Consider the following 27561-nt stretch of genomic DNA (forward strand, 5'->3'; position numbering starts at 1 on the left):
TGCTACGACGTAATACGTGTTAATTTGTCGCAAATCGAATTCGCCGCGTCGGTGATCATATATAAATAAAATATACATAGTGTCGGCGGCTGTTTTTGTGCGCAGATTTTGTTTTGTTTTGTTTGCCGTCTAACCAAACGCAGCAGTGTTCGCCAAATAACCAACGGACATCGACCTCTCTGGTATAATTTAAAAATTGTCTTATATCATTTATTCGTTTGTGATCAATTCGACCTGACCGTGTTCAATTCAGACCTTGGTAATATCCACCTGCATCGTAAATACCGACACCTGTTCACCAGTCTTTCCACCAGCTTACCGTTTTATCCGTCCGCGTAATCGTGAGATAACTTGAATAGGTTTAAATAACTAGTTAAGATTCTCGAAAAAATCGTTTGAAGTTTTTTGCCGACTTGAGCTAGTCTAATAATAGAATTATTTTTGTTGTTTTCTATTCCTCTGCGAAATGTAGGCCGCCGCGTGTCGTATTTCACATATACGCTCGAGAATTCTGGACACCGGCCAATAGTTAATTATTTATAATATTTTACGATCCCAACGTTCCGAGCACCGAAATTGACACATTCACCATAATAGGTACGTGCAGAATTCGCTTGGCCTGTCAGGCATAGCACTGTTTCGGGATATACCTACAACAACTTAACGATTTAAATTTTTGATCATTTATAGAAAATAATTTATCGTGCTTCAATTTCTCTGATGATAATTTTAGTATCTCTCGAATATCGTAGAACCACCATAACATATGTAGGATACTTAGCCGCACTGTAGAACTACCAGCGTAAAAGTTCAATTGCATTTGGACGAGCCATTTAACATCCTTCAGTAGTTCAATGCATATACATATTTTTTAGTGCATATTATTTATGCATTCAAATACTGTTACGATCTATTTATGCGACTAAGAATACTAACAACTATTAAACGCTTCTCGTTGATTGTCGAACACCAATAACGTACATTAACGTTCATTTCCGTTCGATCTATTTCGGTCTGTATAGTGTCCACCCGGGTCTGCATTATTTGGCTCCGGCTCCCAAGTTTCTAATAATATACACGCCATGTATAGCTCCAGGCACCTCAAATATGCGATAAAGAGCTTTTCGATTTAAAAAAAAAAAACGTGTCACCTAACATCGGTTGTGCCTGTTGCGTGTGCTATTTATACTGTGCGTCCATCACCGCGAAGTTATTATTGTCAAGTTCGGGTTTACTGAAACTTATTAAACAAACCATTGAATAATCAGTAAACGGTTTAGCCGTTTAAATTGACAATTTTTTCGTTAATTTTTTTTTATAATTTAAATTTTAAATTATTTTTGTTTTTTATAATTTAAACATCAGTACTACTAAACTTACATTAATAAACATCAGTAAAATTCACTTTCTGTGTATATATACAGTGATGTATAAGGTAACATATTTAATTAATCGTGAATTATTTTTTTAGTTGTGTCGCAAATAACACCATAAACAAAAGAGGTGTGTGACGACGTGCAACAATCCGTTTCTTTGCCTTTTCTCTTTAAACTACAAAAATGCCGCGTGTAGTTAAACAAGAAGGTGATGACCCAGATCCGACCCCATACTTGTTCGTATCTCTCGAACAGAAGAGAATCGATCAAACCAAACCCTACGATGCGAAAAAGGCTTGCTGGGTGCCCGATGAAGAGAGCGGTTTCCTCCAAGGAGAAATCCGAGGAACCAAGGGTGATTTGGTCACCGTCGCTTTGCCTAACGGAGAAGTAAGTCATTCCACATTAGAGTAAATTTTAAAATATTGTAAATTTTTTTGATATTTCAATGAGATGCTTAACATTTTTTTTTAAATTTAATGGTAGTGTTTAATACAAATTTCAGGATATATTTTATTCATGTTATAACTTATAAACAATAAATAATAACTATCTTTTTTACGGAATAATATTCTTAGTTAACTTTCGATTACACGAACATATTTATAATTGTTATATGTGTAGGTTAATAATTATAATGTTATATGAAATAAATAACGTATTTATTCAGTCAGTAGCGATAAGAAAATAATATTTCAGTGAAGAAGATATAATTTATTTTTAAATTTTCTGACTAACGAATAGGAACTATGAATATGGACTATAGATGACATTAGGTATTAAACATATTTTAAATACCCTACGGAATAGTGAGAAGTGATAATATTCAACTGAAATATATTTTGATTATTAATTATTTAAATATTTTCATTTCATCGATTATAATTTGTATTTATTTTACAATAAAAATTAACTATTACGATTATTTTTCTTTGCAATTTCATCTTCGATACAAGGAGTTTTTTAAAAATTGAAATTAAATTTAGATAACCATTTGCATAATTTATACCTATCTGAATTTAATATAAATATTATCTTAATTTTAATATAAATAATTTGATTTTAGATATATTCAAATATTACTAATAAACGGAAATAAGAAATAATATTATTGATTCGTTTTTATAAACTTAATATTTATCAGTGTAGATAATCATTGTTTTTAATTTTTTGTTTAAAATGTATCAATGAAAATTTAAATCAGTGAAAATAATACCTAATGTACCAGATTATAGAGGACGAAAGTAAAAGACAGATAAGTTTTTAATGGGTGTATAAAATATGTTGCATTTCAATGTTACACACTCTCTTTTGGATCGCATAGGAAAAATCATTCAAAAAAGATAATGTGTATCCGGTGAACCCGCCGAAATTTGAGAAAGCCGAAGATATGGCTGACCTGACTTACCTGAACGATGCCAGTGTGTTGCACAACTTGCGGCAGCGATACTATTGCAAATTGATTTATGTAAGTACCAATTCCAATTTTACTAATATACGTTTTCTATGGTATGTCAGGTAAAAGATTTCAAAAAGGATCAAGTGGGCCAAGTGAACCCACCGAAATATGAAAAATGCGAGGATATGTCAAACTTGACATATTTGAACGATGCGTCTGTATTGTATAATTTGAAAGAAAGATATTACCATAAGCTAATTTACGTAAGTGTTGGGATAGCCAATGAAGGAGTCTACGTGTACCATGCTTTTGGATTTTGAAACCCGTTTGGAATATCCTGTGTAATCCAATTCCTGAAATAACCTTCGTAAAATACAAGAATACAATTATTATGACATTAGTTTTCATATTTTATTTTAATTAACCAACTTTTTTTCCATTTTATTTATTAAACCCCGAATTCTTATTCTTGAAATAGTATTCCTTTTTATAACGTGACCACTTCGTTATCTATTTTTACATTTTCATTAAATATTTGCTTATTTAATAGAGATTTTATGTATATATTTTTGTCAATAATAATAATTAAAAAATATATTTATAGTTAATAATATAATATTTGATTTTATAATAATGATCAAATATCTAAATTAGCATAAAATATTATTTTAAAACCTGTTATATTTCTATCCTTATTAAAATATATTATTTTATCTCAATATGAAGAGACATAAATATTTAATTTGTACAGTATAACTGTATAACCCAAATACCTACCAACCTACCTATCCTGTGTGTTCGTTGTTTTGCTATTACTGTCGGCCATAAAAAGACGTTGGATCGACAGTTCTAGGTGAACCCTGTTCAAGAGAACAACACCTATTGGCTTCACATAGAGTTCAATATGTTTGTTTTATTAGTTTCTTAGATGTGTAGAAATCATAGTAGTAGATTGTTTTGAATGAAATTTGATTAGATTAGACTTTTTTTGTACAATATATATTTTATATTCTTACAAGAGACACTTAACAATTAATAATTTCACAATTTATGAAAATATATTAATTATTTTTTTATGATATTTATATCACATGGATTGAAATATTGAATTGCATATTTATGCAAATAACGATTATATTTAAAAATTCAATACCCACATAATTAATATAAGTGTCTTTTGTACGTTAACTGTATTTTTATTTTTTAATTAATTTTGAAAACATTCATAATATGTTTAGACCTACTCCGGATTGTTCTGCGTTGCTATCAATCCTTACAAAAGATTCCCCGTGTACACCAACCGTTGCGCCAAATTGTACAGAGGCAAGAGGAGGAATGAAGTTCCACCCCACATTTTTGCCATTTCTGACGGCGCCTATGTTAACATGCTTACAAGTTAGTATACTCAGATAATTCATTTTATTGAGTGTTATTCGATATTATTGATTCAAATTTAACCATATTTTTATATTTTTAAATACTATGTGAATATGATTTAAATATAGATAATATCAATTATGTCATACAATTTATCACTGATAGATAAATATAATAATTGTTGTGAAAATATATTTTTTAATAAAATTTTTTTTTAAATTTTTATTTCAGACAAAGAAAATCAATCTATGTTGATCACGTAAGATTATACTTTAGTTTAATACCAGAATTCTCATTATATTTATATTTTATATTTTATTATTCAGAGGAGAATCTGGAGCTGGAAAAACTGAAAACACGAAGAAGGTAATTGCGTACTTTGCCACTGTTGGAGCTAGCACCAAGAAAGAAGAAGAAGCCGCTGGTGGTGTCAAGAAGAAGGTTGTTATTTAAGAATACTTGCAAAAATAATCACTAAACCTACTTTAATCGGTATGTTTTTTTTATTTAATAGGGTTCCTTGGAAGATCAAGTTGTACAAACTAACCCGGTATTGGAAGCCTTCGGTAACGCTAAGACCGTCCGTAATGACAACTCATCTCGTTTCGTAAGTTTACAATTTATAATACGAATATTATAACAAAATACAATATTCTTATATTTTATGGTGATGCTTAGGGTAAATTTATCCGTATTCATTTCGGTCCCTCTGGAAAATTGGCCGGAGCTGATATCGAAACTTGTAAGTAAACTTCAATATAAATACTGTATTTATATTAAAACAGGTGTATCTCGTATTCATAAATATTGATTAGAATAAAATAAAATAACTTGAACTAATCTATAATTTTGAAATTTTTATCACCACAGATCTATTGGAAAAAGCTCGTGTCATCTCTCAGCAAGCACTTGAAAGATCTTACCACATCTTCTATCAAATTATGTCTGGATCCGTGAAAGGCGTAAAAGGTAATATACATAATATAATAAGAAATATATTTTTTAATTCTTTAAAATTATACTTTTGTTTATTTTTAAAATTGTATTAATGCTCTCATACACAGTAAAAGGGGTGGTTGTTATAAATCGTAGGGAGGTAATATAGATAATAATAGCATATGGTAAAATTATTGTGGTAAAACGTTGGCGAATGAAATCGTAGTCTATTCGATCGATACTAACTACCAATTTTGAATCCGAATAACACTGATTGGTTGTTGAACACAGACATGTGCATGCTGAGTCAAGACATCCACGACTATTACTACGTGTCACAGGGAAAAACTACTATCCCCGGTATGGATGACGGAGAAGAATTCCAATTGACCGACGTAAGAGCCTACAAATCGGTCTTATCCTTACTATTCTCCTTTGAACTGTTTTTCCTAATTCCTTAAACTATTTATATATTCTCCTCATACTGATATTCGTCGAAATGCTGGGCGTCTTAGCAAACGTAGATGACGTAGTATAGATGCATTTTTTTATATGTATAGAAATTCTACGAGTGTATACAATAGTGTAAATAAACTAGCCGTACATTACAAAACTAGTACAGGCGTAACGTATACATACGATATGACTATAAAATATATCCCTAACTATAATATTATACGTGATATTATAATACATACGTTGATGATCAACGTAGTCTCAAACCGCCAAATGTGTGATTTTTATTTTGATATAAATGTATAGTGTATTATATATAGAACAGACCAACAGATTTTATGACATTAACTGTAGTCATGTAAATACATTTTTTTTTAACATTAAAAAACTTAATTTTAAAATATCGAATCGTAGTGTACATGGTTATAATAAGTAAAAACCATTTTTAACTTATACTATACAAATGATTTTTTAATTTTGCTCATATCAATTTTTATTATTTACTTGTAATATTTTAACTTAATTTTATCATACCACTTATTAAGTTTTTACGAAAAAATCTTATACACTACTGATTGCGAGTACGGGAGATTTTTTGATTTTTGAACAATATCATAATTTAATATTATACCATTTTTACAATAGAATATTTATTCCAGAAATCGCATGTTTAAATTTAATTTTTAATAGATTTAATGATTTTAAATTTTTAACACAAATAGTTATTGCGAAAGTTACACTTTAAATGGTTTTTCGTGTGTTGCATTTCTGGAATTTTTTATTCTTTGTGTATAGAAAATAGTTTTGATTTAAACCCGAATGTGTTTAGTAAATGAGATATATGAGATTATCTCTTATATCAACTTTACTCATTAAACCCAATGCATGACAAATGGGGTTTGTTTTTTTAACCAGAAATGTGTCTCCTGTCCAACAATGTAAACGATTACCATTTCGTCAGCCAAGGAAAGACTAGTATACCTGGTGTAGATGACGGAGAAGAGTTCAGAATTACTGATGTAAGTCTTTTCCAATCTATTCCTATTTTCGTTTTCAAGTATGCTCATTTCAATGTCATAATAACCTTTTAAGTAAATAAAAAAAATTTCAACACAAAATTATAACAAATAAAATAATAAATGAGCATTCTAAACGAACATCCTTTTGAATCTCTCCTACCGTCAATGTGTAATCTTTGAATACCAAGCGGCTTGATTGTTTTGGCTAAACTCTATTGTGACTATCGGCAATGTACTTAATAATATGTATTAAAATTCAAGTCAATCGCAAAACTTATATGCAACTTGGAATATCTTCAAATATGTACTAGCATATCATAATTTTTTTTTTGTTTTGGACATGTACGATTTTGTGATAATAACTGTTTTATGCACTTTGCACGTAGAAATGACTTATTTGAGTAATCGAATCTCAGACTACTATTACATTAGCCAAGGTAAAACTCGAATACCTGGAGTAAATGATGGTGAAGAATTTCAAATAACTGATGTAAGTGCAACTCCACGGGTGTTTCGTAATCTCATTTTTTGCTTTAAATACATCATATATTCATATGCTATTAGGCATATCTTACGAGCCAATATAATGCGATCTATAGGTTTTCAAAGGGGAAAAAATTGTTTATTATTTAAAACCATACATTATATATAAAAAAGGTATTCATTTTACATTTTGGTTGCATATTATGTCTATTTTTAGTGATATTGTTTTATTTTATTTAGATAATTGTATGACTAAATATTTTATCATCATATGCTTTATTGTATTGTCCAAAATGTATGTTATTGTGTATGTTAGCACGCGTATAATAGCATCATGCGAAAGTCTATATGAAATGATGTTTGTTGTAAATAACAAATGTTGTCTTGAAACGAAAAAAAAAAATATTTAAAACAAAAATACATCTTTGACAAACATTATTTTAGTAGTATAATATGTTGATTGTTGATCTTATATTATATTTTATAATAATATAGAAATGTGTATATTGTGTATAAATAAAATTGTCTTCGTATTAAATATAATTAAACATTACATGCTTAACTGAAATTGCTTGCTTTGGCAGAAATGTGTATGTTATCTAACAACATCTATGATTACAACAATGTATCTCAAGGAAAAATCTCCATTCCCGGAATGGACGACGGAGAGGAATTTCAACTTACCGATGTGAGTCTCATACCATTATAGTTATAAATGTTATAATATATTTATGTGTACAAATCTATATAATTTAATCTAAAATTTCTTAATTTTTGACATGCTGAAAATCGAACAAATAAATATTTCGTTATACTTCGGGGAGCTTTCTCTGCTTAGCTTATTTTAACAAATACATTAAATTCTTTATTATCATAGTAAATTTGTTATCGATATTATTATATTTTATTTCATATTCAAATAGATATTATAAAATGAAAATGTTTATACATTCCTCACTTTTATTTTGTTTTTTGATTGAGTGAGGGTAAGTTTACATCAAATATATATTTTATTTAGCTTTATTGTAAGCTTTTGTGTTTCCTTGCTTAGGTTTTTGTATTTTGCTTCTTGTACAAACTTGTCAACTTGGACTAAAATTTGCTTTTTGACTCAAGTCTAAGACAACCTTCAATTATTCCTTTATTCTAAATTAATTCCTTTTTGATTATTTTTTATTTTTATTTTTTAAATACAAAAAAAAATAGTAAAGTTTTATTAGACGTGTTTTTCTGAATCACGTTAACATTTTTATATATTTTTCAAGTATCTCAGTTAATGTGAAATACACTAATATGAATTTTTATTTATTTGTCCTCTGCTAATTGTGTATAACTTTATTTATGAAATAATAGCAAGCTTTTGATGTCCTTGGATTCACTGAAGAAGAAAAGAATGACATTTATAAGATTACCGCCGCTGTTATGCACATGGGAGGTATGAAATTCAAACAACGTGGTCGCGAAGAACAAGCTGAAGCTGACGGCACTGAAGTAATTATGTCAAAATATATTTTTAAATTCCCTATTTATAAAATACATATTTTGTTTCTGATTTTAGGAAGGTGCACGTGTCGCAAAATTGTTGGGTGTCGATTGCGATGATTTGTATAAGAATTTATTGAAACCCAGAATCAAAGTAGGAAACGAATTTGTTACACAAGGTCGTAATAAGGACCAAGTAAGTATGCCTTTTTTTTCTAGTACCTTCACTAGATATATAATTTATGAGTTAATAATTATTAGCAATGTGCTATTATTTTGTATTGCGAAAATATATGCTAACCGTTACTTTTGCATTGTTATAGGTTGCATACTCTGTAGGTGCTATGTCCAAGGGTATGTTTGACAGACTTTTTAAATTCTTGGTGAAAAAATGTAATGAAACTTTGGACACACAACAAAAACGTCAACATTTCATTGGTGTATTGGATATTGCTGGTTTTGAAATTTTCGACGTGAGTATAATCATATTTATATTTTGTTACAATGGAAATACAATAGTCAATAGGTACTATTGTATTATAAATTGTAATAAAGTATATTATTAAAGTAAATTATTTCATTTATTATTGTACCTATATGTATAATGCATTATATTATAAATGAAATTTATATATAGGTAACATTTTTCGGAACATAATTTTTGTTCAATATTCCATTTATTATTATAATATATCTAAAGAATCTATAGTTGAAAATATATTTTTTACCATAATTTTAATTTTTTAGGATTATTTAATTTAATTTGATTCGTATTATACCCGTTTTAGTTACATTTTAAAAACAAGATAGTTCTCGTTTAATTTCAAGAACGGTGATCTATTATGATTAGTTAATATTTTGTATAATATTTTAAATTCTGAATTTAATAAACACAGTTCAATGGTTTCGAACAATTGTGTATTAACTTCACCAACGAGAGACTTCAACAGTTCTTCAACCATCACATGTTTGTGTTGGAACAAGAAGAATACAAGAAAGAAGGTATAAATTGGGCTTTCATTGATTTCGGAATGGATTTATTAGCCTGTATCGACTTGATCGAAAAGGTACTTCGGTATAATCGGATAGCATGACTTATAAGTGTATTTTTGTTTGATTTCCAATCCTCGATTGAGTACCCAGAATTTTAGTTATGTGTTACACTTCAATTCACAATAAGAGAATATTTCGAAAAACATCGGTAAGAATATTTTATTTATGATAGATATTACTTTTCTGAACCATACCTATAATATTGTCTAATAGCTAACTTTTAATAATATTATTATCGTTTTCATATTTTGTAGCATCATATTATTATTATTATTACCTACCGATTAATGTTACATCTCTATAATAATAATACTGACTAAACCTATTATGTCTATGTAATATACATTCCACAGTTCACCGCACTCTGACCAGTTTAATATTTTATTTTACCCATCACATCCATTTAACGTGTTTATTGTTTGCTACCTAATTTAAAGTACAATGGTTTCGAGCAACTTTGCATCAACTTCACCAACGAAAAGTTACAACAGTTTTTCAACCATCACATGTTTGTACTTGAACAAGAAGAGTACCAACGTGAGGGTATTGAATGGGCTTTTATCGATTTCGGAATGGACTTAGCCGCCTGTATTGAACTTATTGAAAAGGTAACCCGTATTGAAGCAGGCGGTTGAGTGTTAGAGTTGAGATTCTGCAAAATAATTAGATCGATCCTCCATATGACAAACGAGGAAATTGTATAGCATAAGTATTTTAGTGGTTTTCCAAAACGTGCCATGAGAGACACGTCGAATTAGTATATAGTATTACTCATTATAGTTTTTTTTTAGTTTAAACGTTGTATTTTTATACTTTTACCTTGTGCATGCTAACTGTATTTGCTTGTTTTTCCCCATTCGTTTGCACTATGTAGTTCAACGGGTTCGAACAGCTTTGCATTAATTTCACCAACGAAAAACTGCAACAGTTTTTCAATCATCACATGTTTGTATTAGAACAAGAAGAATACAAACGTGAAGGTATTGAATGGACATTTATTGACTTTGGAATGGATTTGCAACAATGTATTGATCTTATTGAAAAGGTTTGTATGAACAAAATTTAAAAAAAAAAACTTTCTTTATTTATATCAATATAAATTAAATTAAAAAACTTATCATCAAGAAGCCAATAAATGGTACCTATACAAAATAAGGTAATTGAGTAGTTCAAAAACACGGAGATTTAACTCTAAACTACTGTAATGCAGGTATATTTAGAAATCAAAAAAGTTGATATTTAGATTTATCTTCATACAAACAAATAGTTTTAGATTAGTTTAGAATGTTTGCATGTTTTTTTTTTTATCCAGATAATTGTATAACACAAGACATGATACAATTTTGTTTTTTATTTGTGAATTTATAAAAAAAAACTTAATAATGTATTGAAACGCATTCAAATTACTTTATTATAATTTAATAAATAATAAAAAATGTTATAATTTTTAATCGTGGTCATATATTTCAATGAGATCATTTAAACAGTTATCTATATTATCTTATTACCTTATCTTAAAAAATTAATTATGATTTAAATAACTGTAAAAAAAAGTCCCCTACAAAACCATATTAAAATAAGTACGCTATGTACAATTAGATATTAAATTATTTTCGATTAAAATATCAAAAATAATTTTTGCTTGTTTTTAATACATTTCTACATTCAAAAATATAATAAAAACAATAATAATTAAAGCCTTATATAAATGATAATAACATTTTGATTAAGATTAAATACATAATAATTCATAGTTAATTTTTCACTTTCATATTATAAACTCTAGCTTATAATATTTTAAAAAGTTTTTTCAATGCGTGTACGTTATAAAACTCTGTTGGTAGGCACATAGGCCATATATCTAATTGTATTTAAATTTACATAATATAGCCCATGGGTATCTTGTCAATTCTTGAAGAAGAATCTATGTTCCCCAAAGCCACGGATAAGACCTTTGAAGATAAATTGACCACCAACCACTTGGGAAAATCACCCAACTTTAGAAAACCAGCTATTCCCAAACCAGGTTGCCAAGCTGGACATTTCGCACTTGCTCATTATGCCGGTGTGGTAAGTTATCGGATATTCAAAATAAATTCAACATTTTTTTCCGATTTCAATACATATTTTGTAATTCAATATTGTCACGTACTTGTATTTAGGTATCATACAACATCACCGGTTGGTTAGAAAAGAACAAGGATCCATTAAACGACACCGTTGTCGATCAATTCAAAAAGGGAACAAATAAACTTTTGGTAGAGATCTTCGCTGATCATCCAGGTCAATCTGGTGGTGCTGCTGATGCTGGTGGCAAAGGTAATATTTCTTGTATTAATTAAAATCTTTAAATTATAATTATCTTATTAATTTATTTAATATTATGTAAATATTACTTATGATTACTGTTTAATCATAACTACAGGAAACACATACACACACATGTTGACATAAACATATAAAATTATTTTTTAATATCTAACGATACATTAAAGTAAAATATTACGATTTTTTGAAAATTGAGGTATAGAAATATTTCAAAATTAAATATTTTTTAATATAGCATCTTAAACCAAAATGATCCCAATCGTTATTTGTATTGCATAAACGTATTATTAATTTTAACGATGTGCAAATCATTTAGTAATTGATGCATATTTTTTGAATACAAATACAGCAATACGGTTTTTTTTATCTACATTAATATTTAGAAACGTCGTTTTAAATAATATCGTATCAAATAAAAATGAAATAACATCGACATTTTAAATTAATAATAATTTAATCATGATTTATGATGGATTTTATATAATGCAGGTGGTAAACGGACAAAAGGTTCGGCTTTCATGACAGTATCTACATTACACAGGGTAATTTTACCAAAGTGCTACACAAAATCGTGTTTTTTTGTGAGACTATAAAACTGCTTCGCAAACATTACGTTATTACAATAATTATTTACTATATTGTTACGATATCTTCTGTCTTTTATTTGTTATGTTATTTTAATACTAAACAACACTTGATATATATATATACACACACACATACACATTTAAAAAAACAACTCTAATTATTTAAGAAAAACTCAACATATATTACCGATAGTACCAATTTATTATTATTATCAATGTCAATTCTAAAATCTTTGTGCAAATAAACAGGAGGTCGTGGAAAGAAGGGTGGTGGTTTCGCCACTGTGTCATCATCCTATAAGGTATATCATCAGTAATAATTATTACATCGGCCTTGATTTTTGTTTTTAAATCCAATGAAATGCCGATTTTGAAAAATCACACCAACGAATTGAGTTGTTTTGATAAGGACGCAAAATAAACTCTACAAATTCGGCATATTTTTTTTTTTTTTGTGTATACCTCAAAGTAGAATTAGAACTAGTTTATTGTATTTTACCCATTAGACCACTATACTTAGGCATAAGCCAATTAGCATTAATATTTATTAAATTAGCCAATTTGAAAATACCGTTTGAACCGGATATATCTGAATGTGTTACACGCGTATACAAATACGTACTAAACCAAAAAATTTTTAGTACATAATACTATTATGCAAGTGTTAATGATTTTGTGTGATTGCTATTAACAACAAAAATTCCCGCATTTTAATATACTATATTTTTAATAACAAATTTTTATTTAAGATTCTAAGCTGAGTTTTAATATACCTATCTAATAAAATATGAACACATATCCCAAAGAAAAGGAAAATATTCTAAAAGTTAAATACTTATAGCCTTCTATATATTAAACATTTGAAATTGTCGAAACAATACTAAAAGGAAATTATTTATGTACTCGTTTAATAATTTTCCTAGAATAGTAAAAAAAGTTGCATCCTAGCCGATAACACACAACAAAACCTTGTTCGATCTCATCAATAATTTATTTTAAACATTACTTTATATTTAAAATAATATTATTATTATTTGATTGTTCGATTTCACTAAAAAAAATTCACGATATTAATACATGAATTTTTAATTTAATGTAATTCAGTATTATATTTATTTAATTTTAATCAAATTTGAATACAAGTATTTAAAATTGATAGGACTTCATTAACATTCTACTAAATCAATAATCATGTTACGTTCAAAATTGTTTTTCAAATGCAATGACATACATTATTGCTTCACATTATTGTGTAACAAAATGTATTGGTTAGCGTAACGAGAGAGAGTATTTTAACTTTAAGCTCCATGTCCCTGTATGAATTTTATTTAATAATTGTATGTAGAAATATAATATTATAACAAACATTTTTTGGTTTATAACTTAACTTGAAAATTAAAATTTTCAACTGTAATTTTATATTTTAACCTGTTTTGTACAACGATAACAAATATATTTTTGTTTTTTTCTGTTCGTTTTTGTTTTCATGACAATTTTTAAGAAGTATATTTATTAATATTCGTATTTATATCATAGGAACAATTGAATAACTTGATGACAACATTGAAGAGCACTCAACCTCATTTCGTCCGTTGTATTATCCCCAATGAATTGAAACAGCCCGGTAAGTTTTTATAAAATGTATATTAATTTAAATTTTATTTAATCATTAATTGACGAAAACTTATGAAATCGTACTTAATTATAGGTGTGATTGACTCTCACTTGGTAATGCATCAGCTGACATGTAACGGTGTACTTGAAGGTATCCGTATTTGCCGTAAAGGTTTCCCCAACAGAATGGTATACCCAGATTTCAAATTGCGGTAAGCATCAGCACTTATTAATTTTACATATCTCACAATGAACATAAAAAATATATTATTCGTACAAACTTTTAAACAGATATAAATTCCTAAACAATGAACACTAAATGTATAAATTACCTTCAAGTATAGCCATCAATAGAATATATAATTTATCATACTTATATCCTATATATAAAGTGATTTATACAAATAATTATTATAATTAATTAATTTTATTTGATAAAAAGATACATGATCTTAGCGCCCGCAACTATGGCGGCTGAACCTGATCCTAAAACATCAGCAGCTAAATGTCTCCAAGAAATCCAATTAGATCCGGAGAGTTATCGTATTGGGCATACAAAGGCTAGTTATCGAAAACTATCAATATTTCCCATTAAAATACCCAATTTTAGCGATTTAGATACCTTTGTGTGAATCCTTTATAATATTATATTAATAATTATTGTGTTGGCACGTAGCACGATCAAACCTACCTATTATCCCACACCATACACCTTGCAGTATGTTAAGCGTCAATGTAGTGATATATATGTTACAAAATATAACAGTATAGTGCAAAATAGAAATTTAACATATAATAGTTTAAATGTTTATTATTATTATTAATTTCTATTTAAACCGATAAACATATCAATAGATACAAGATCTTAGCTCCTGCTGCGGCGGAAAAGGAGACTGACCCAAAGAAATGTGCTGGTGTCATTTTGGAAAACGTCGGGTTGGACCCAGATAAATTCAGGCTTGGCCACACTAAGGCATGTTCAAAAAGCAAAACCAATAGGAATTTTCGTTTGCGAAATTTCTTAATTTATGCCATTTTGCTTCATTATACACAAACTTATTGCAACTTTTTGCTGAAGGTTTTCGCTATACAATATTGGGCTCTAGGATTATTTAATTTTAAGCTGGCCGTATATAAAAAAAATTGTTTATCTACTTCAATGACGCTCATCGATTTTATACTAATATTAGAATAGCCGCTGCAGCATGCGCCCACTTAGACCTTAGTACTGTAGTTTATACGTAGTATGTAGTCTAGTATAATACTATAAAATAAACCTACGAACAAGTAGACAAATAATTATCCAATTCCTTTAGACATTTTGTATACCAATGTATATTTATAGTGCAAACAAAAACAAAATCATTTTGTTTTATCCTTGCTTGTTTTTTGGTTTTTTCATGTTCCACTGCTTATTTTTAAAAATACCTTGCGTATCACACCAATAAAGATACAAAATACTGTATCCGAAAGGTGTAAAAGATTCAATGTCGCCTGAAGAAGCGACAAAAACAATTTTGGAAGGAATTGAACTCGACCCAGAACAATACCGTTTGGGTAACACTAAGGTATAATTTTGGGAAAATATGTTTATTTGATGTCATTATATTAATTTAATTCACGCATATAATACCATCATGTGGTGTAATTTTGGTTATAAATTGGACAAAATAGAATTTTTTGTATACGTTTTAATATCAAGCTTATAAATTTTATTTCGAAAATTCTAACTGTCAAGGTTAATAATATTGTCAAGGCCATTTAAATTTCAAAATCAATTTATTTGAATCGTCGGTATGGCATACACACCTAACCACACTAATCCCATCGTTTACATTTACAACTATTTAATACAAATTTATAATTTTCAGTACCTACACAAAATATTAAAAATTTAATTATATAAGATCATGTATGTCATAAAAATAATATTAAAAATTACAATAGAATATATATAAATACCTCGATTATTCATTAATATTTTAACAATTGATGTGAAGGTATATTGTTTTGTAATTGAGGTTTTTATTGCGATCTATATGAAACATAATATTATGTTACATTAAAAAAAAATAGTGTATATAAAGTATGTGGTATACAGAGTATTTCAAATTATTTGTCTTTTGAATAAATATTACAGTTATATATTACAATATATAATACAATTTTATGGTCCGGAATTACGCCATTAATAGGATATATTAAACTAACAGGTTAAGAAATATTTTGTATACGTTCATTCATTTCATGGACTCATATGTATGTAGGTCGTGGTCAATGTCCAATATTTTTAGAACATTTCATTTCAAATGTGTTTTACGTATATTTCATCATAATATTGTGAATGTCATTGTTTTTCATTGTTTTATCAAAATATATTAAATTTTAATTCATAAGATAAAATTTATAATCCAGGATATAATAATTATTTGAGCAAATAATTTGTTTCTTTATTGATACTGCATGAGAAATTCCGCTTTATATTATTGTTATTACTTAATACTAGCATTTAGCTTCATTTTTTTTAACTAATAGTTTATAGCTTTAACAAGTTGTACAATTTTTAATCATGAAAAAACAAATTAGTACTGCATAAAATGAAGTTTATTAGTTATTTTCTTTTTTTAGATATATAAGTACATTTATTGCATATTTGTATGTATATGTTTTGTTTAAATGTGATACAAAGAAGTATAAACTTCATTTTATGTTTAAAAATGTTTGTTCAATATTGTTTGACTGTCATTTATTAAAACTAAAATATGGAGCTCTTTTTTGTTCATAAATTTAACTTGATTTCCTTTGAATTTTTCATTGACTTCATTAGGTATTCTTCCGTGCTGGAGTATTAGGTCAGATGGAAGAATTACGTGATGAACGACTAAGCAAAATCATTGGATGGTTGCAATCATACATTCGTGGTTATATTGCCAGAAAAGAATTCAAGAAATTACAAGACCAGAGGTTAGTAAACTTGCCATGTCCAATAAAAATATGAAAATACTAACAATAAATAGTTAAATAAAAAATATTTTGCGAGTATATTTATAAATACAAAAATATATAATATATTATACGTAATGGTCGTTACGTCGTCGTAATAGTATTCACGATTTGTAAAAATACATAAAAGTTATTTATGGCATAGATATATCGTTTTCTAGAGATTTTAGCATAGGCTGAAGCTAAATAGACATATCTTGGTTATAAATTCTTATAATTTCTATTTACATTTTTATGTTAAGACTTGTAACATATCGTATAACTGATTCTTTAAATTCTCTTACATACCATTAGTACATTTTTCTAACAAGTGATTTTATTTTTGGACAGATTGGCTCTATTGGTTATCCAGAGAAGCCTAAGAAAATACATGAAATTGAGGTCGTGGCCATGGTGGAAGATGTGGTCTCGTGTCAAGCCATTACTCAATGTGGCTAACATTGAAGATGAATTGAGAGTAAGTATTTTATATATTTTAAGTTTTATAATTTTAAACATATATATTACTAATCAATATATAATATAATATGTATGTTTTATCTCATAAATTTCTGATGTTTCTGTATGGAATTTGCAACTAAATAATAGTTATTATCTCGTTAACAAGATTTTAAGTTTAAAATATCACGAAAAAAAAAGAAATTTTTTTATGTCCCTTGAAATCAAATAATACATCATAATTAAATTTAGATATCTTATACTCTAAAATTCTTTTATATTTTTAATATGATATTATGTTTAATTATTTATGGTATAACATAATATAAATTCTTTAGTAAAAATGCATACCTAATCTAATCTCTAAACTCATAAACATGACTCATGTAAATGTTAAAAATAATTTTTCTACAAAAATTTTTACATGACGTGACATTAATAGTAACTATTTATATTTATATAATAAATCATAGTTCTAAAAAATTGTATTATATCAACTTAAAAATAACATCAATATCAATACCATATAAATTAACTCTCATTTGAGTAGTTTATAATAATAAATGAAAAACTACCAAACCTAAAATAAAACAGATCAATTTAATAAAAAAAAACTGACTAAGACTTCTATTTTTAGATCCTATTTAATTTATATTGTATTTATAAAAAAAAAATCTTGTAACATATACCAACATATTATTTCTTTTTGAAAACGAATGTGTTTATAAAATCTTTGATTTAAATATAGATTTTTTTTAAATCTGTATTTGTATTAAGCATATTATTATCATTGGGATTTGATATTTTTAGTATTTGTACATGTTTCAAATAAAATAAGTGTTCAAATAATCATTAATTATATGATACTAGAATAAAAATTGTTCTGTCATTATACTAATATTATAAATATATTAAATAGAATTTATATAAATATCACCACCCATGTTGCATCCAAATATGCACTCTACACAATATAGTACCCCCACCAAATATATTCTCGCGTTACTGGTCCACCCACATAGCCGCTTTCTTCGGTACCATCGACCACTTAGTTCATTAGACACATCACTTGCCTTCTTGAGTGCTAGCCTAGCTATAACCCAGTGCCGCCATGGAGTTACTAAAAGATATGGAAAATTCTAAACAGAGATTGGAAGAAGAAGTAGAAAAAGTCACCGTTGCATTTGAACGTGAAGAAAAACTTCGCAAAGAACTCGAAGCCCTTAACTCGAAACTGTTGGCAGAAAAGACACAGCTACTTCAATCATTGGAAGGTGAAAGAGGAAGTTCTTCCAGCGTCCAAGAAAGGGCAGCTAAGTTGGCGGCACAAAAGAGTGATTTGGAATCTCAACTTTCGGTGAGTGTTTCAATTATTTTTATTTTTATTTCATTTCATACAGACAGAATATTTTACAATAGTTTTAATTATTTAAAATTATAAAAATTTAAAGTAATTTAAAAATTATACGTTGACTTCTCAACGTAGTTAATTTTAATTACATTTATTATTAAAAGTTTAAAGCTGATATAAAGATTCGAAAATATTATCGATATTCAAATATAAATTTTAATAATTATTATTCATTTTCTTAACCATAGTAAAAGTACAATGAATATAGCAATAACAACATATAAATAGGTATTTTGTTATTTTATAACCATTAGTTATTTATATTATTAAATCTTAAATAGGCATTTTAAAGTTTAAAAGAATTCAAAACTTTAGAAAATAAAATTCTAAAAAATAATACTATATGCATCATTGTTTAATACTTAAGTTAAAATTAGAAATTTAAACAAGAAATTTCAATTAATAATAATGCACTTAAAAGTTAACATGCTTTACTAATAATTTAAATATATTTTTATAAATGATAAATTTTCTAAATTAAAGAACTCTAATACTCGTCAAAATAATTTGATATCTCAAGCATATAAAATAAAATTTAATAAAAGTAAAATACAAAAGAAAAAAAGAAAAACCTAACTATTACATAAGTTTATAATAATTTAAATATTAAAAAATGCTGGTGAAACCTTAAAATTAAAATCTATATTATTTTAACTTAAATTTGGAACGAGCTGACATCAATCGTAATACATTTTCACAGCGATTTCTAGTTTTAATAACCTATTACGGCTATATATTTTGCAGAATATAAAATTAAAAAAATATTAATATTATGTTGTATAATATATTTATCCAAGAATAGTTAGTTCCATGCGACATAAGTAGCGTGAAATAATATCCTACGAGACACGCCTGCGGTGGTCTATTTTAAAGTTTGATGAATAATCCTAGTTCCAACGCCTCCATAATAATATTACCGTAGAACATCGGATCTCTTTCTCCCTCTTTTATAACATAGAATTCACAACATGTTGGAAAAATTCACTGGCAACGAAAAGACTCATAAATCCTGACATGGGGGGTGGAGGCATACGATAACACGTGCCCACACGCAATGTACCTGGAAATAGATTAATATTCTACTGTATGAAAACAAAAATGTTATTTATTGCATATTATTTATTTTTAATATAATATAATATGTATAAATAATAAATATTCAAAATTGAGGATTCCTAAAAAATAAACAAATCATTCGACGATGTTTTTTTTGTAACGTTTATAATTAGGAATGTTAAATGTATATGTTATGGTATACAATTTCATTTAAAAATAATAATAAACGCGGCTTTATGGGTAGGTACTTTTAATCATTAGTAAAGTGTTTTTTTTTTTTTATACGATTATAGTAATTATTATTATTAAAAAAATTAGTACTACAATTTTGAACATAATTTACGTATACATATATGTATACTATATATAGGTTTCGTAATTTGGTTTCATCGTTATTTTAGTAAAAATGCCAACATACCGATCTCTATAGATATGTTGAAAATATTCTCAAAATAAATGATTAAATCAAACGCGTTGACTGTTAGGTCATTATAAATACATCTGGATAACATTGGTTTATGTGTTAACGGCATTCATCGGGTAAAATTATTTAAACATGTATTTCATTAACCTGTTTAATTTTAATATAATTTATACCCACATCATTTTGACATGCACTGATGAGTATTCAAACTACTAGTATTACTCGAGGTATTTTTCTTTTAATTAGAATTGGCAAACATTCAAACATATACTACAATTTTATTTCTTTTTTAAATCTTAAAAATATATTATACTATTAGTCATACAAAATATTTTATTTTATAAAATCTTCTAAATAAAATGTTTATTTTTTATTTTTTACACTTTAATTTATTTAGATAGAAATTTATAACATATGCTGTAAGCATAAAAATAGTATACATTTCTTACTTTTTCTATAATTTTAGTTAGGTAATTCACACAAGTATTAATAATTAATACATTGTCTCAAATGTTTGTGATTTTCTATAGGAAACTCAAGAGAGGTTAACCCAGGAAGAAGATGCACGCAACCAACTGTTCCAACAGAAAAAGAAATTGGAACAAGAAAATGCTGGACTCAAAAAAGATGTCGAAGATTTGGAACTATCTATTCAAAAGTCCGATCAAGATAAGGCATCCAAGGACCACCAAATTCGTAACTTGAACGATGAAATTGCTCATCAAGATGAACTCATCAACAAATTGAACAAAGAAAAGAAATTATCTGGAGAAACTGCCCAAAAAACTGCCGAAGAATTACAGGTCAGCTTAAAATTTTTAGAACTTTACCTAATTCACAATATATATTTAATACCAATATATTTGAATAAATTTTTACTACTTATTTGATTACAGGCAGCTGAAGACAAAATCAACCATCTTAACAAAGTTAAGAACAAGTTGGAACAAACTTTGGACGAGTTGGAAGATTCGTTAGAGCGTGAAAAGAAATTAAGAGGTGATATTGAAAAGGGTAAGAGGAAGACCGAAGGAGACTTGAAACTTACCCAAGAAGCAGTTTCTGATTTGGAACGCAACAAAAAAGAACTTGAACAAACAATTCAAAGGAAAGACAAGGAATTGGCTTCCCTTACAGCTAAGCTAGAAGACGAACAAGCTTTAGTTGGCAAGCAACAAAAACAAATCAAAGAACTTCAAGTAAGTAATTTAATATATAACTTTATATTTTGAAAATTAATACATATATAATATATGTATAAAAAAATATTATTTTTAAGGTTTACTTTACTTTAATTAATACTTGTAATTCCCGTTTCAGTCAAGAATTGAAGAACTCGAAGAAGAAGTTGAAGCTGAAAGACAAGCCCGTGCTAAGGTAATAACTAATAACAAATGAAAATTAGGAAAAAATTCTACTATTTTACCATTTTATCTTACGATTTAATATACATTACGCATTTTTACTTACTAATGTATATTTATAATATTAATAGGCTGAGAAGCAACGCGCTGATCTTGCTCGTGAATTGGAAGAGCTAGGTGAACGCCTTGAAGAAGCTGGTGGTGCTACTTCCGCTCAAATTGAGTTGAACAAGAAACGTGAAGCTGAGATGAGCAAACTCCGTCGTGATTTGGAGGAAGCTAACATTCAACACGAAGCTACCTTAGCCAATTTACGCAAGAAGCACAATGACGCTGTTTCAGAAATGGGTGACCAAATCGACCAGTTGAACAAACTCAAGACCAAGTAAGTTTCGTATAATTATTTTTAATATATTTAATAAAAAAAAATTGAAAACTATTTATGTATCAACTAATAAAATCAATTTTAAAAGAGTTAATAGTATATATCCCATGCTGATATAATTTAATTAAAAAATGGGCACTTTATCCAAAAATTATATAACTACCTAAAACTACCTACATAATCGTTACAACATATTTATTTGAAAAAATTTAACTTCCAACTGCTAAACTTATTAGAGTTCAAAAATTAAATTATACACAAAATAATTGAGAAAAGTAAGTTTGCTATGTATTATTATATTACTTATTTATAAATTGATATAAAATTTAAAGTAAATGTATGTAGAAACGATTGAAAATAATGTATATTTTATGAAATTAGGGCTGAGCACCATTCACATTATCTTTCCAACGACTTAAACAACACTAGAGCTGCTGTTGATTTAATATCTAGAGAAAAGGTAGAAAAAACACCGAAGTTCAGTGTTTATATATGTTGCATGATCATGTTTTACTCATACCCTTATTTGTAAATCAATGAAAACAAACTTTGAAAGCATGTTAACGTATTCCCACTGAAAATAAATTCGGTTCAATAAACTGTTTGATTAGTATATTAAGATGTATAATTGATACCAAAGATAAAATTATAAAATACATTTCTTCGTCAGTTAAAAGTTATGTATCTTAAATAAATTAAAATATAAATATAATATTTATTTTAAAATTATACGATAGTCTAAAATTTAAATAAAAATAATATTGTGTTGATTGTTAGAGCTGAAAAGGATAAATGCCAGTTCTTGTGTGAATTGAATGACACACGTGCAAGCTTAGACCACATTTCTAACGAAAAGGTTGGTTGAAAAAACAAATGATATACTGCTTTGGCAAAAAAAAACATCTGAATAATCATTAAAAAAAATAATTTTTAATGCTTCATATTAATAATTCTGTATTTTTATTTTTTGCAAATAATTTTTAGTATATAATAGAAGCTTCGTTGTTAAAAGTCTTAAAAGTTGTCATTATTAGCAGGCAAATATTATAATATTACATTATAAATATTCAAAATAATACAGTGTTTTTATCCTGAGTTACTAATATATTTTATGAACATAGTATTAAGTTACAACTGTTTAAAATACTTACCTATGTGCCAATTAAAACGTGCTGAGTAATATGTTTTCTGTGGTGATGAAATAACTAAGATTTTAAGTGTGCGTTGTAAATGTATGATCGTGTCTTATATCCAATATATTCTAATATTTGTAAGACGTGTTCAAATAATGGTTTCGTGTTTGTGTTCATTATTGATTCTAAATAATGTATGATAGAATTCTAATTTATTTTGGATTTAAAATAATAGGCTCAGACCGAAAAGATCTATAAACAAGTACAACACCAATTGAACGAAGTTCAAGGTAAACTTGATGAAACTAACCGCACATTGAACGACTTTGATGCTGCCAAGAAGAAATTGAGCATTGAAAACTCTGACTTACTTCGTCAATTGGAAGAAGCTGAATCCCAGGTTTCTCAGTTGGCCAAGATTAAGATTTCCCTCACCACCCAACTCGAAGATACTAAGAGACTGGCTGATGAAGAAGGAAGGGTAAATAACTTTATACAAAAACTTATTGTTGATTTACTTTTAATATGAATCAATATTATTTAATTGCATTAGGAACGAGCTACTCTTTTGGGTAAATTCAGAAACTTGGAACATGATATCGATAACATTCGTGAACAATTGGAAGAAGAAGCTGAAGCAAAGGCTGATATTCAAAGACAATTGAGCAAGGCTAATGCTGAAGTTCAACTGTGGCGTACCAAATATGAATCTGAAGGTATTGCCAGGGTTGAAGAACTCGAAGAAGCTAAGTAAGTATTTTAATAACATTAAAAAAAAACTGCTTAATGCATTTAAAACATATATAAATATATCCGAATACTATTTTCACATACAATATGTACTAATCGCAATTTTTTTCCTTAGACGTAAATTGCAAGCTCGCCTTGCTGAAGCCGAAGAGACAATTGAGTCACTCAACCAAAAGGTTATTGCTTTAGAGAAAACCAAACAACGTTTGGCCACTGAAGTCGAAGACTTACAATTGGAAGTCGATAGAGCAACAGCAATTGCTAATGCTGCTGAAAAGAAGGCCAAGGCCATCGACAAGATCATTGGAGAATGGAAACTCAAGGTCGATGACTTAGCAGCTGAATTAGATGCAAGCCAGAAAGAATGCAGAAACTATTCCACTGAACTTTTCCGTCTTAAAGGAGCCTATGAAGAAGCTCAAGAACAATTGGAAGGAGTCAGACGTGAAAATAAGAATCTAGCCGGTAAGTTTAATATTTTAAATAAATATGTAATATGTTAAAATATATGATATTAATAATGATTTTTTATTTCAATAGATGAAGTCAAGGATCTTCTTGACCAAATTGGTGAAGGTGGCAGAAACATTCACGAAATTGAAAAACAACGCAAACGATTGGAAGTTGAAAAAGATGAACTCCAAGCTGCATTAGAAGAGGCTGAAGCAGCATTAGAACAGGAAGAGAACAAAGTATTGAGGGCGCAATTGGAACTGTCTCAAGTTAGACAAGAAATTGACAGACGTATCCAAGAGAAAGAAGAGGAATTTGAAAACACCAGGTAAATTAGAATTATTAAAATATACCTAGCAAAGAAATTTAAAAATGATGCATATCTCTATAGTTTAAATTTAAATATTACAATACTACTACAATTGTATACATAAATAAATCTAAATAATAATGTAACTATTATTTACTGTTATATTAAATATTTTTATAATACAATTTTGAGATTTACATAACGCATATAATTTATATTATTTTAGGAAAAACCACCAACGTGCTTTAGACTCTATGCAAGCTAGCTTGGAAGCTGAAGCTAAAGGAAAAGCTGAAGCTCTTAGAATGAAGAAGAAGTTGGAAGCTGACATCAATGAACTTGAGATCGCTTTAGACCACGCAAACAAAGCTAATGCTGAAGCTCAAAAGAACATTAAACGTTATCAGCAACAATTGAAGGATGTGCAAACTGCTCTTGAAGAAGAATCTAGAGCTAGAGAAGATGCCAGAGAACAATTAGGAATTTCTGAAAGACGAGCGAATGCATTACAAAACGAACTGGAAGAATCCAGGACTTTATTGGAACAATCTGACCGTGGCAGGAGACAAGTTGAACAAGAGTTGGCTGATGCTCATGAACAGCTCAATGAACTTTCCGCACAGGCTACCTCCATTTCTGCTGCCAAGAGGAAACTGGAAGGAGAACTACAGACCTTACATGTAATATTATAATATTAATTAATTATTTCCGTTTGCAAAATATATTAATAATGTATTTTATTTTATACAGTCTGACTTAGACGAGTTATTGAATGAAGCCAAGAACTCCGAGGAGAAGGCTAAGAAGGCAATGGTCGATGCTGCCAGACTTGCTGATGAACTTAGAGCTGAACAAGACCATGCACAAACCCAAGAAAAACTCAGGAAAGCTCTTGAAACACAAATCAAGGAATTACAAGTACGCATAATTAAATTATTTATTATTTTACGGAACTGTTTTAATTCTTAAAGAATAAGATAATTATTTTTAATATTTATTCAATATTTTTAGGTGAGATTAGATGAAGCTGAAAACAATGCATTGAAGGGTGGTAAGAAAGCTATTCAAAAACTCGAACAAAGGGTACGAGAATTGGAGAATGAGTTGGATGGTGAACAACGTAGACACGCAGATGCGCAAAAGAACCTAAGAAAATCTGAGCGTAGAATTAAGGAACTGAGCTTCCAAGGAGACGAAGACAGAAAGAACCATGAGCGCATGCAAGACTTAGTTGACAAACTTCAACAAAAGATCAAGACATATAAGAGACAGATCGAAGAAGCCGAAGAAATTGCCGCACTCAACTTAGCTAAGTTCCGTAAGGCCCAACAAGAACTAGAAGAGGCTGAAGAAAGAGCTGACTTAGCTGAACAGGCAATCGCAAAGTTCAGAACAAAGGGCAGATCAGGATCTACAGCACGAGGCGGAAGCCCAATTGTAAGTGTTTTTCATATTCAATAATTATTAATGTTATTTATAATAATTTATTATATATATTTATGACGGCGTTTTTATACATACCAATTTGTAAATGCATTTTATACAATTTAATCGATGCGCTTTAAATGTTTCACTAGAAAATATTTTCGATGTATCGTAAAATTGAGATAATGAACATTTAACACTTTCCGAGCAGTTCTATATTTGATTTATTAATATAATATAAAAAAAGGTTTATATCATACATCCCAAGTGTCTTAATTGTATGATACGTTGTTATACATTATCCACATAGTGAGCTAATAAAATCATTATTATTCCAGCCTCAAAAGCCACGAAAGGTGCTACCATTGGAGTAAACTCTTGATTCTATCTATTTATTTATTTGTAAGTCGGATAGACTAGATTTGTAGTTGACGAGTCCTGTACTCGGTTAGAATGTTTTTCCACCAATTTTAGCCGCACAATCAACATGACTTGATACGGCAATATTCTAACTCGCATTTGATTATTTTACAATTCTAATCAAATAAGTGTTGAATACTCCGAATGAGAAATAATTCAAATTTTTAATAATGATCCTATGTTTGCAAAATATATTTTTTAATTGCTAACAAAACATCCATTTAGTTATATTATCGTAGACCTGATTTTGGTTTGAAATAATTTGAAAAAATGAAATCTACTATTAGTTATAAGTTAAATATTTTATTTTATTTATTTTATGCATGTAGCACGATCAATCCAATGAAAGTCATCTCACATGACCTAGACTTTTATTAATAATACATTTTGTTTACGTTTATGATATGGGTTCAGGAAATTATAAAACATTTTTAATCGTGTTGTTTATTTTGTTTCTTTTATAGGGACACAGGCCGCCCGTTAAACCACAATTCGACGGATTCGCCTTCCCACCCAGATTCGACCTCCACCCAGACGGCGACTTCTAAACAAAATTTAACTTATTTGTAATAAAACTTTTAAAAAAATGTACTACAATATTTTTATTTTTTTTTCGAAATGTATCATAAAACACCACGTACACACAAAACAGCAGCATCAATCATATTATCTACATCACCATTTGCGACACACATGCGGCCTGTCTGTATTTATTAGTGTGTAAAACAATGTTTTATTTATATGAAAACAAATTATCATAATGATAACTATGTTATTCAACAAAAATTCTTTTAATTTAAAATTAATTTTAACCCCGTTGTACAATTCAGCTTCTTTAATGTTTCCAATAAAGATATGCTAATTGTTAACTTATAATAA

General features: G+C 28.1%; 1 protein-coding gene across 45 annotated transcripts; it reads left to right on the forward strand.

Annotated features, from left to right (window-relative positions):
• On the forward strand, window positions 1-27561 carry LOC113554970 (myosin heavy chain, muscle). 45 transcript variants are annotated; one of them, XM_026959192.1, is made up of 36 exons: window positions 1-182; window positions 1472-1766; window positions 2701-2844; window positions 4014-4170; window positions 4384-4411; window positions 4479-4593; window positions 4667-4759; window positions 4831-4894; window positions 5023-5121; window positions 6460-6563; window positions 8400-8537; window positions 8605-8724; window positions 8852-9001; window positions 9425-9595; window positions 11472-11651; window positions 11744-11900; window positions 12399-12451; window positions 14033-14120; window positions 14205-14322; window positions 14553-14670; window positions 16938-17074; window positions 17444-17570; window positions 18699-18908; window positions 20973-21245; window positions 21339-21641; window positions 21763-21819; window positions 21938-22191; window positions 22573-22651; window positions 23560-23805; window positions 23878-24074; window positions 24190-24539; window positions 24615-24855; window positions 25064-25517; window positions 25588-25755; window positions 25849-26274; window positions 27147-27561. In XM_026959192.1, exons 2-36 carry the CDS (start codon window positions 1560-1562, stop codon window positions 27228-27230), a joined length of 5910 nt encoding a protein of 1969 aa, XP_026814993.1. In that variant the 5' UTR covers window positions 1-182; window positions 1472-1559; the 3' UTR covers window positions 27231-27561. The 45 variants fall into 45 exon arrangements, with proteins under 45 accessions (XP_026814993.1, XP_026814971.1, XP_026815004.1 ...); XM_026959170.1 differs by lacking the exons at window positions 12399-12451; window positions 14553-14670; window positions 22573-22651 and adding exons at window positions 12746-12798; window positions 14966-15083; window positions 22969-23047; XM_026959203.1 differs by lacking the exons at window positions 12399-12451; window positions 14553-14670 and adding exons at window positions 12746-12798; window positions 15561-15678.

The sequence above is a fragment of the Rhopalosiphum maidis genome, chromosome 2, assembly GCF_003676215.2.
Source record: "Rhopalosiphum maidis isolate BTI-1 chromosome 2, ASM367621v3, whole genome shotgun sequence".
Lineage (NCBI taxonomy): Eukaryota > Metazoa > Arthropoda > Insecta > Hemiptera > Aphididae > Rhopalosiphum > Rhopalosiphum maidis.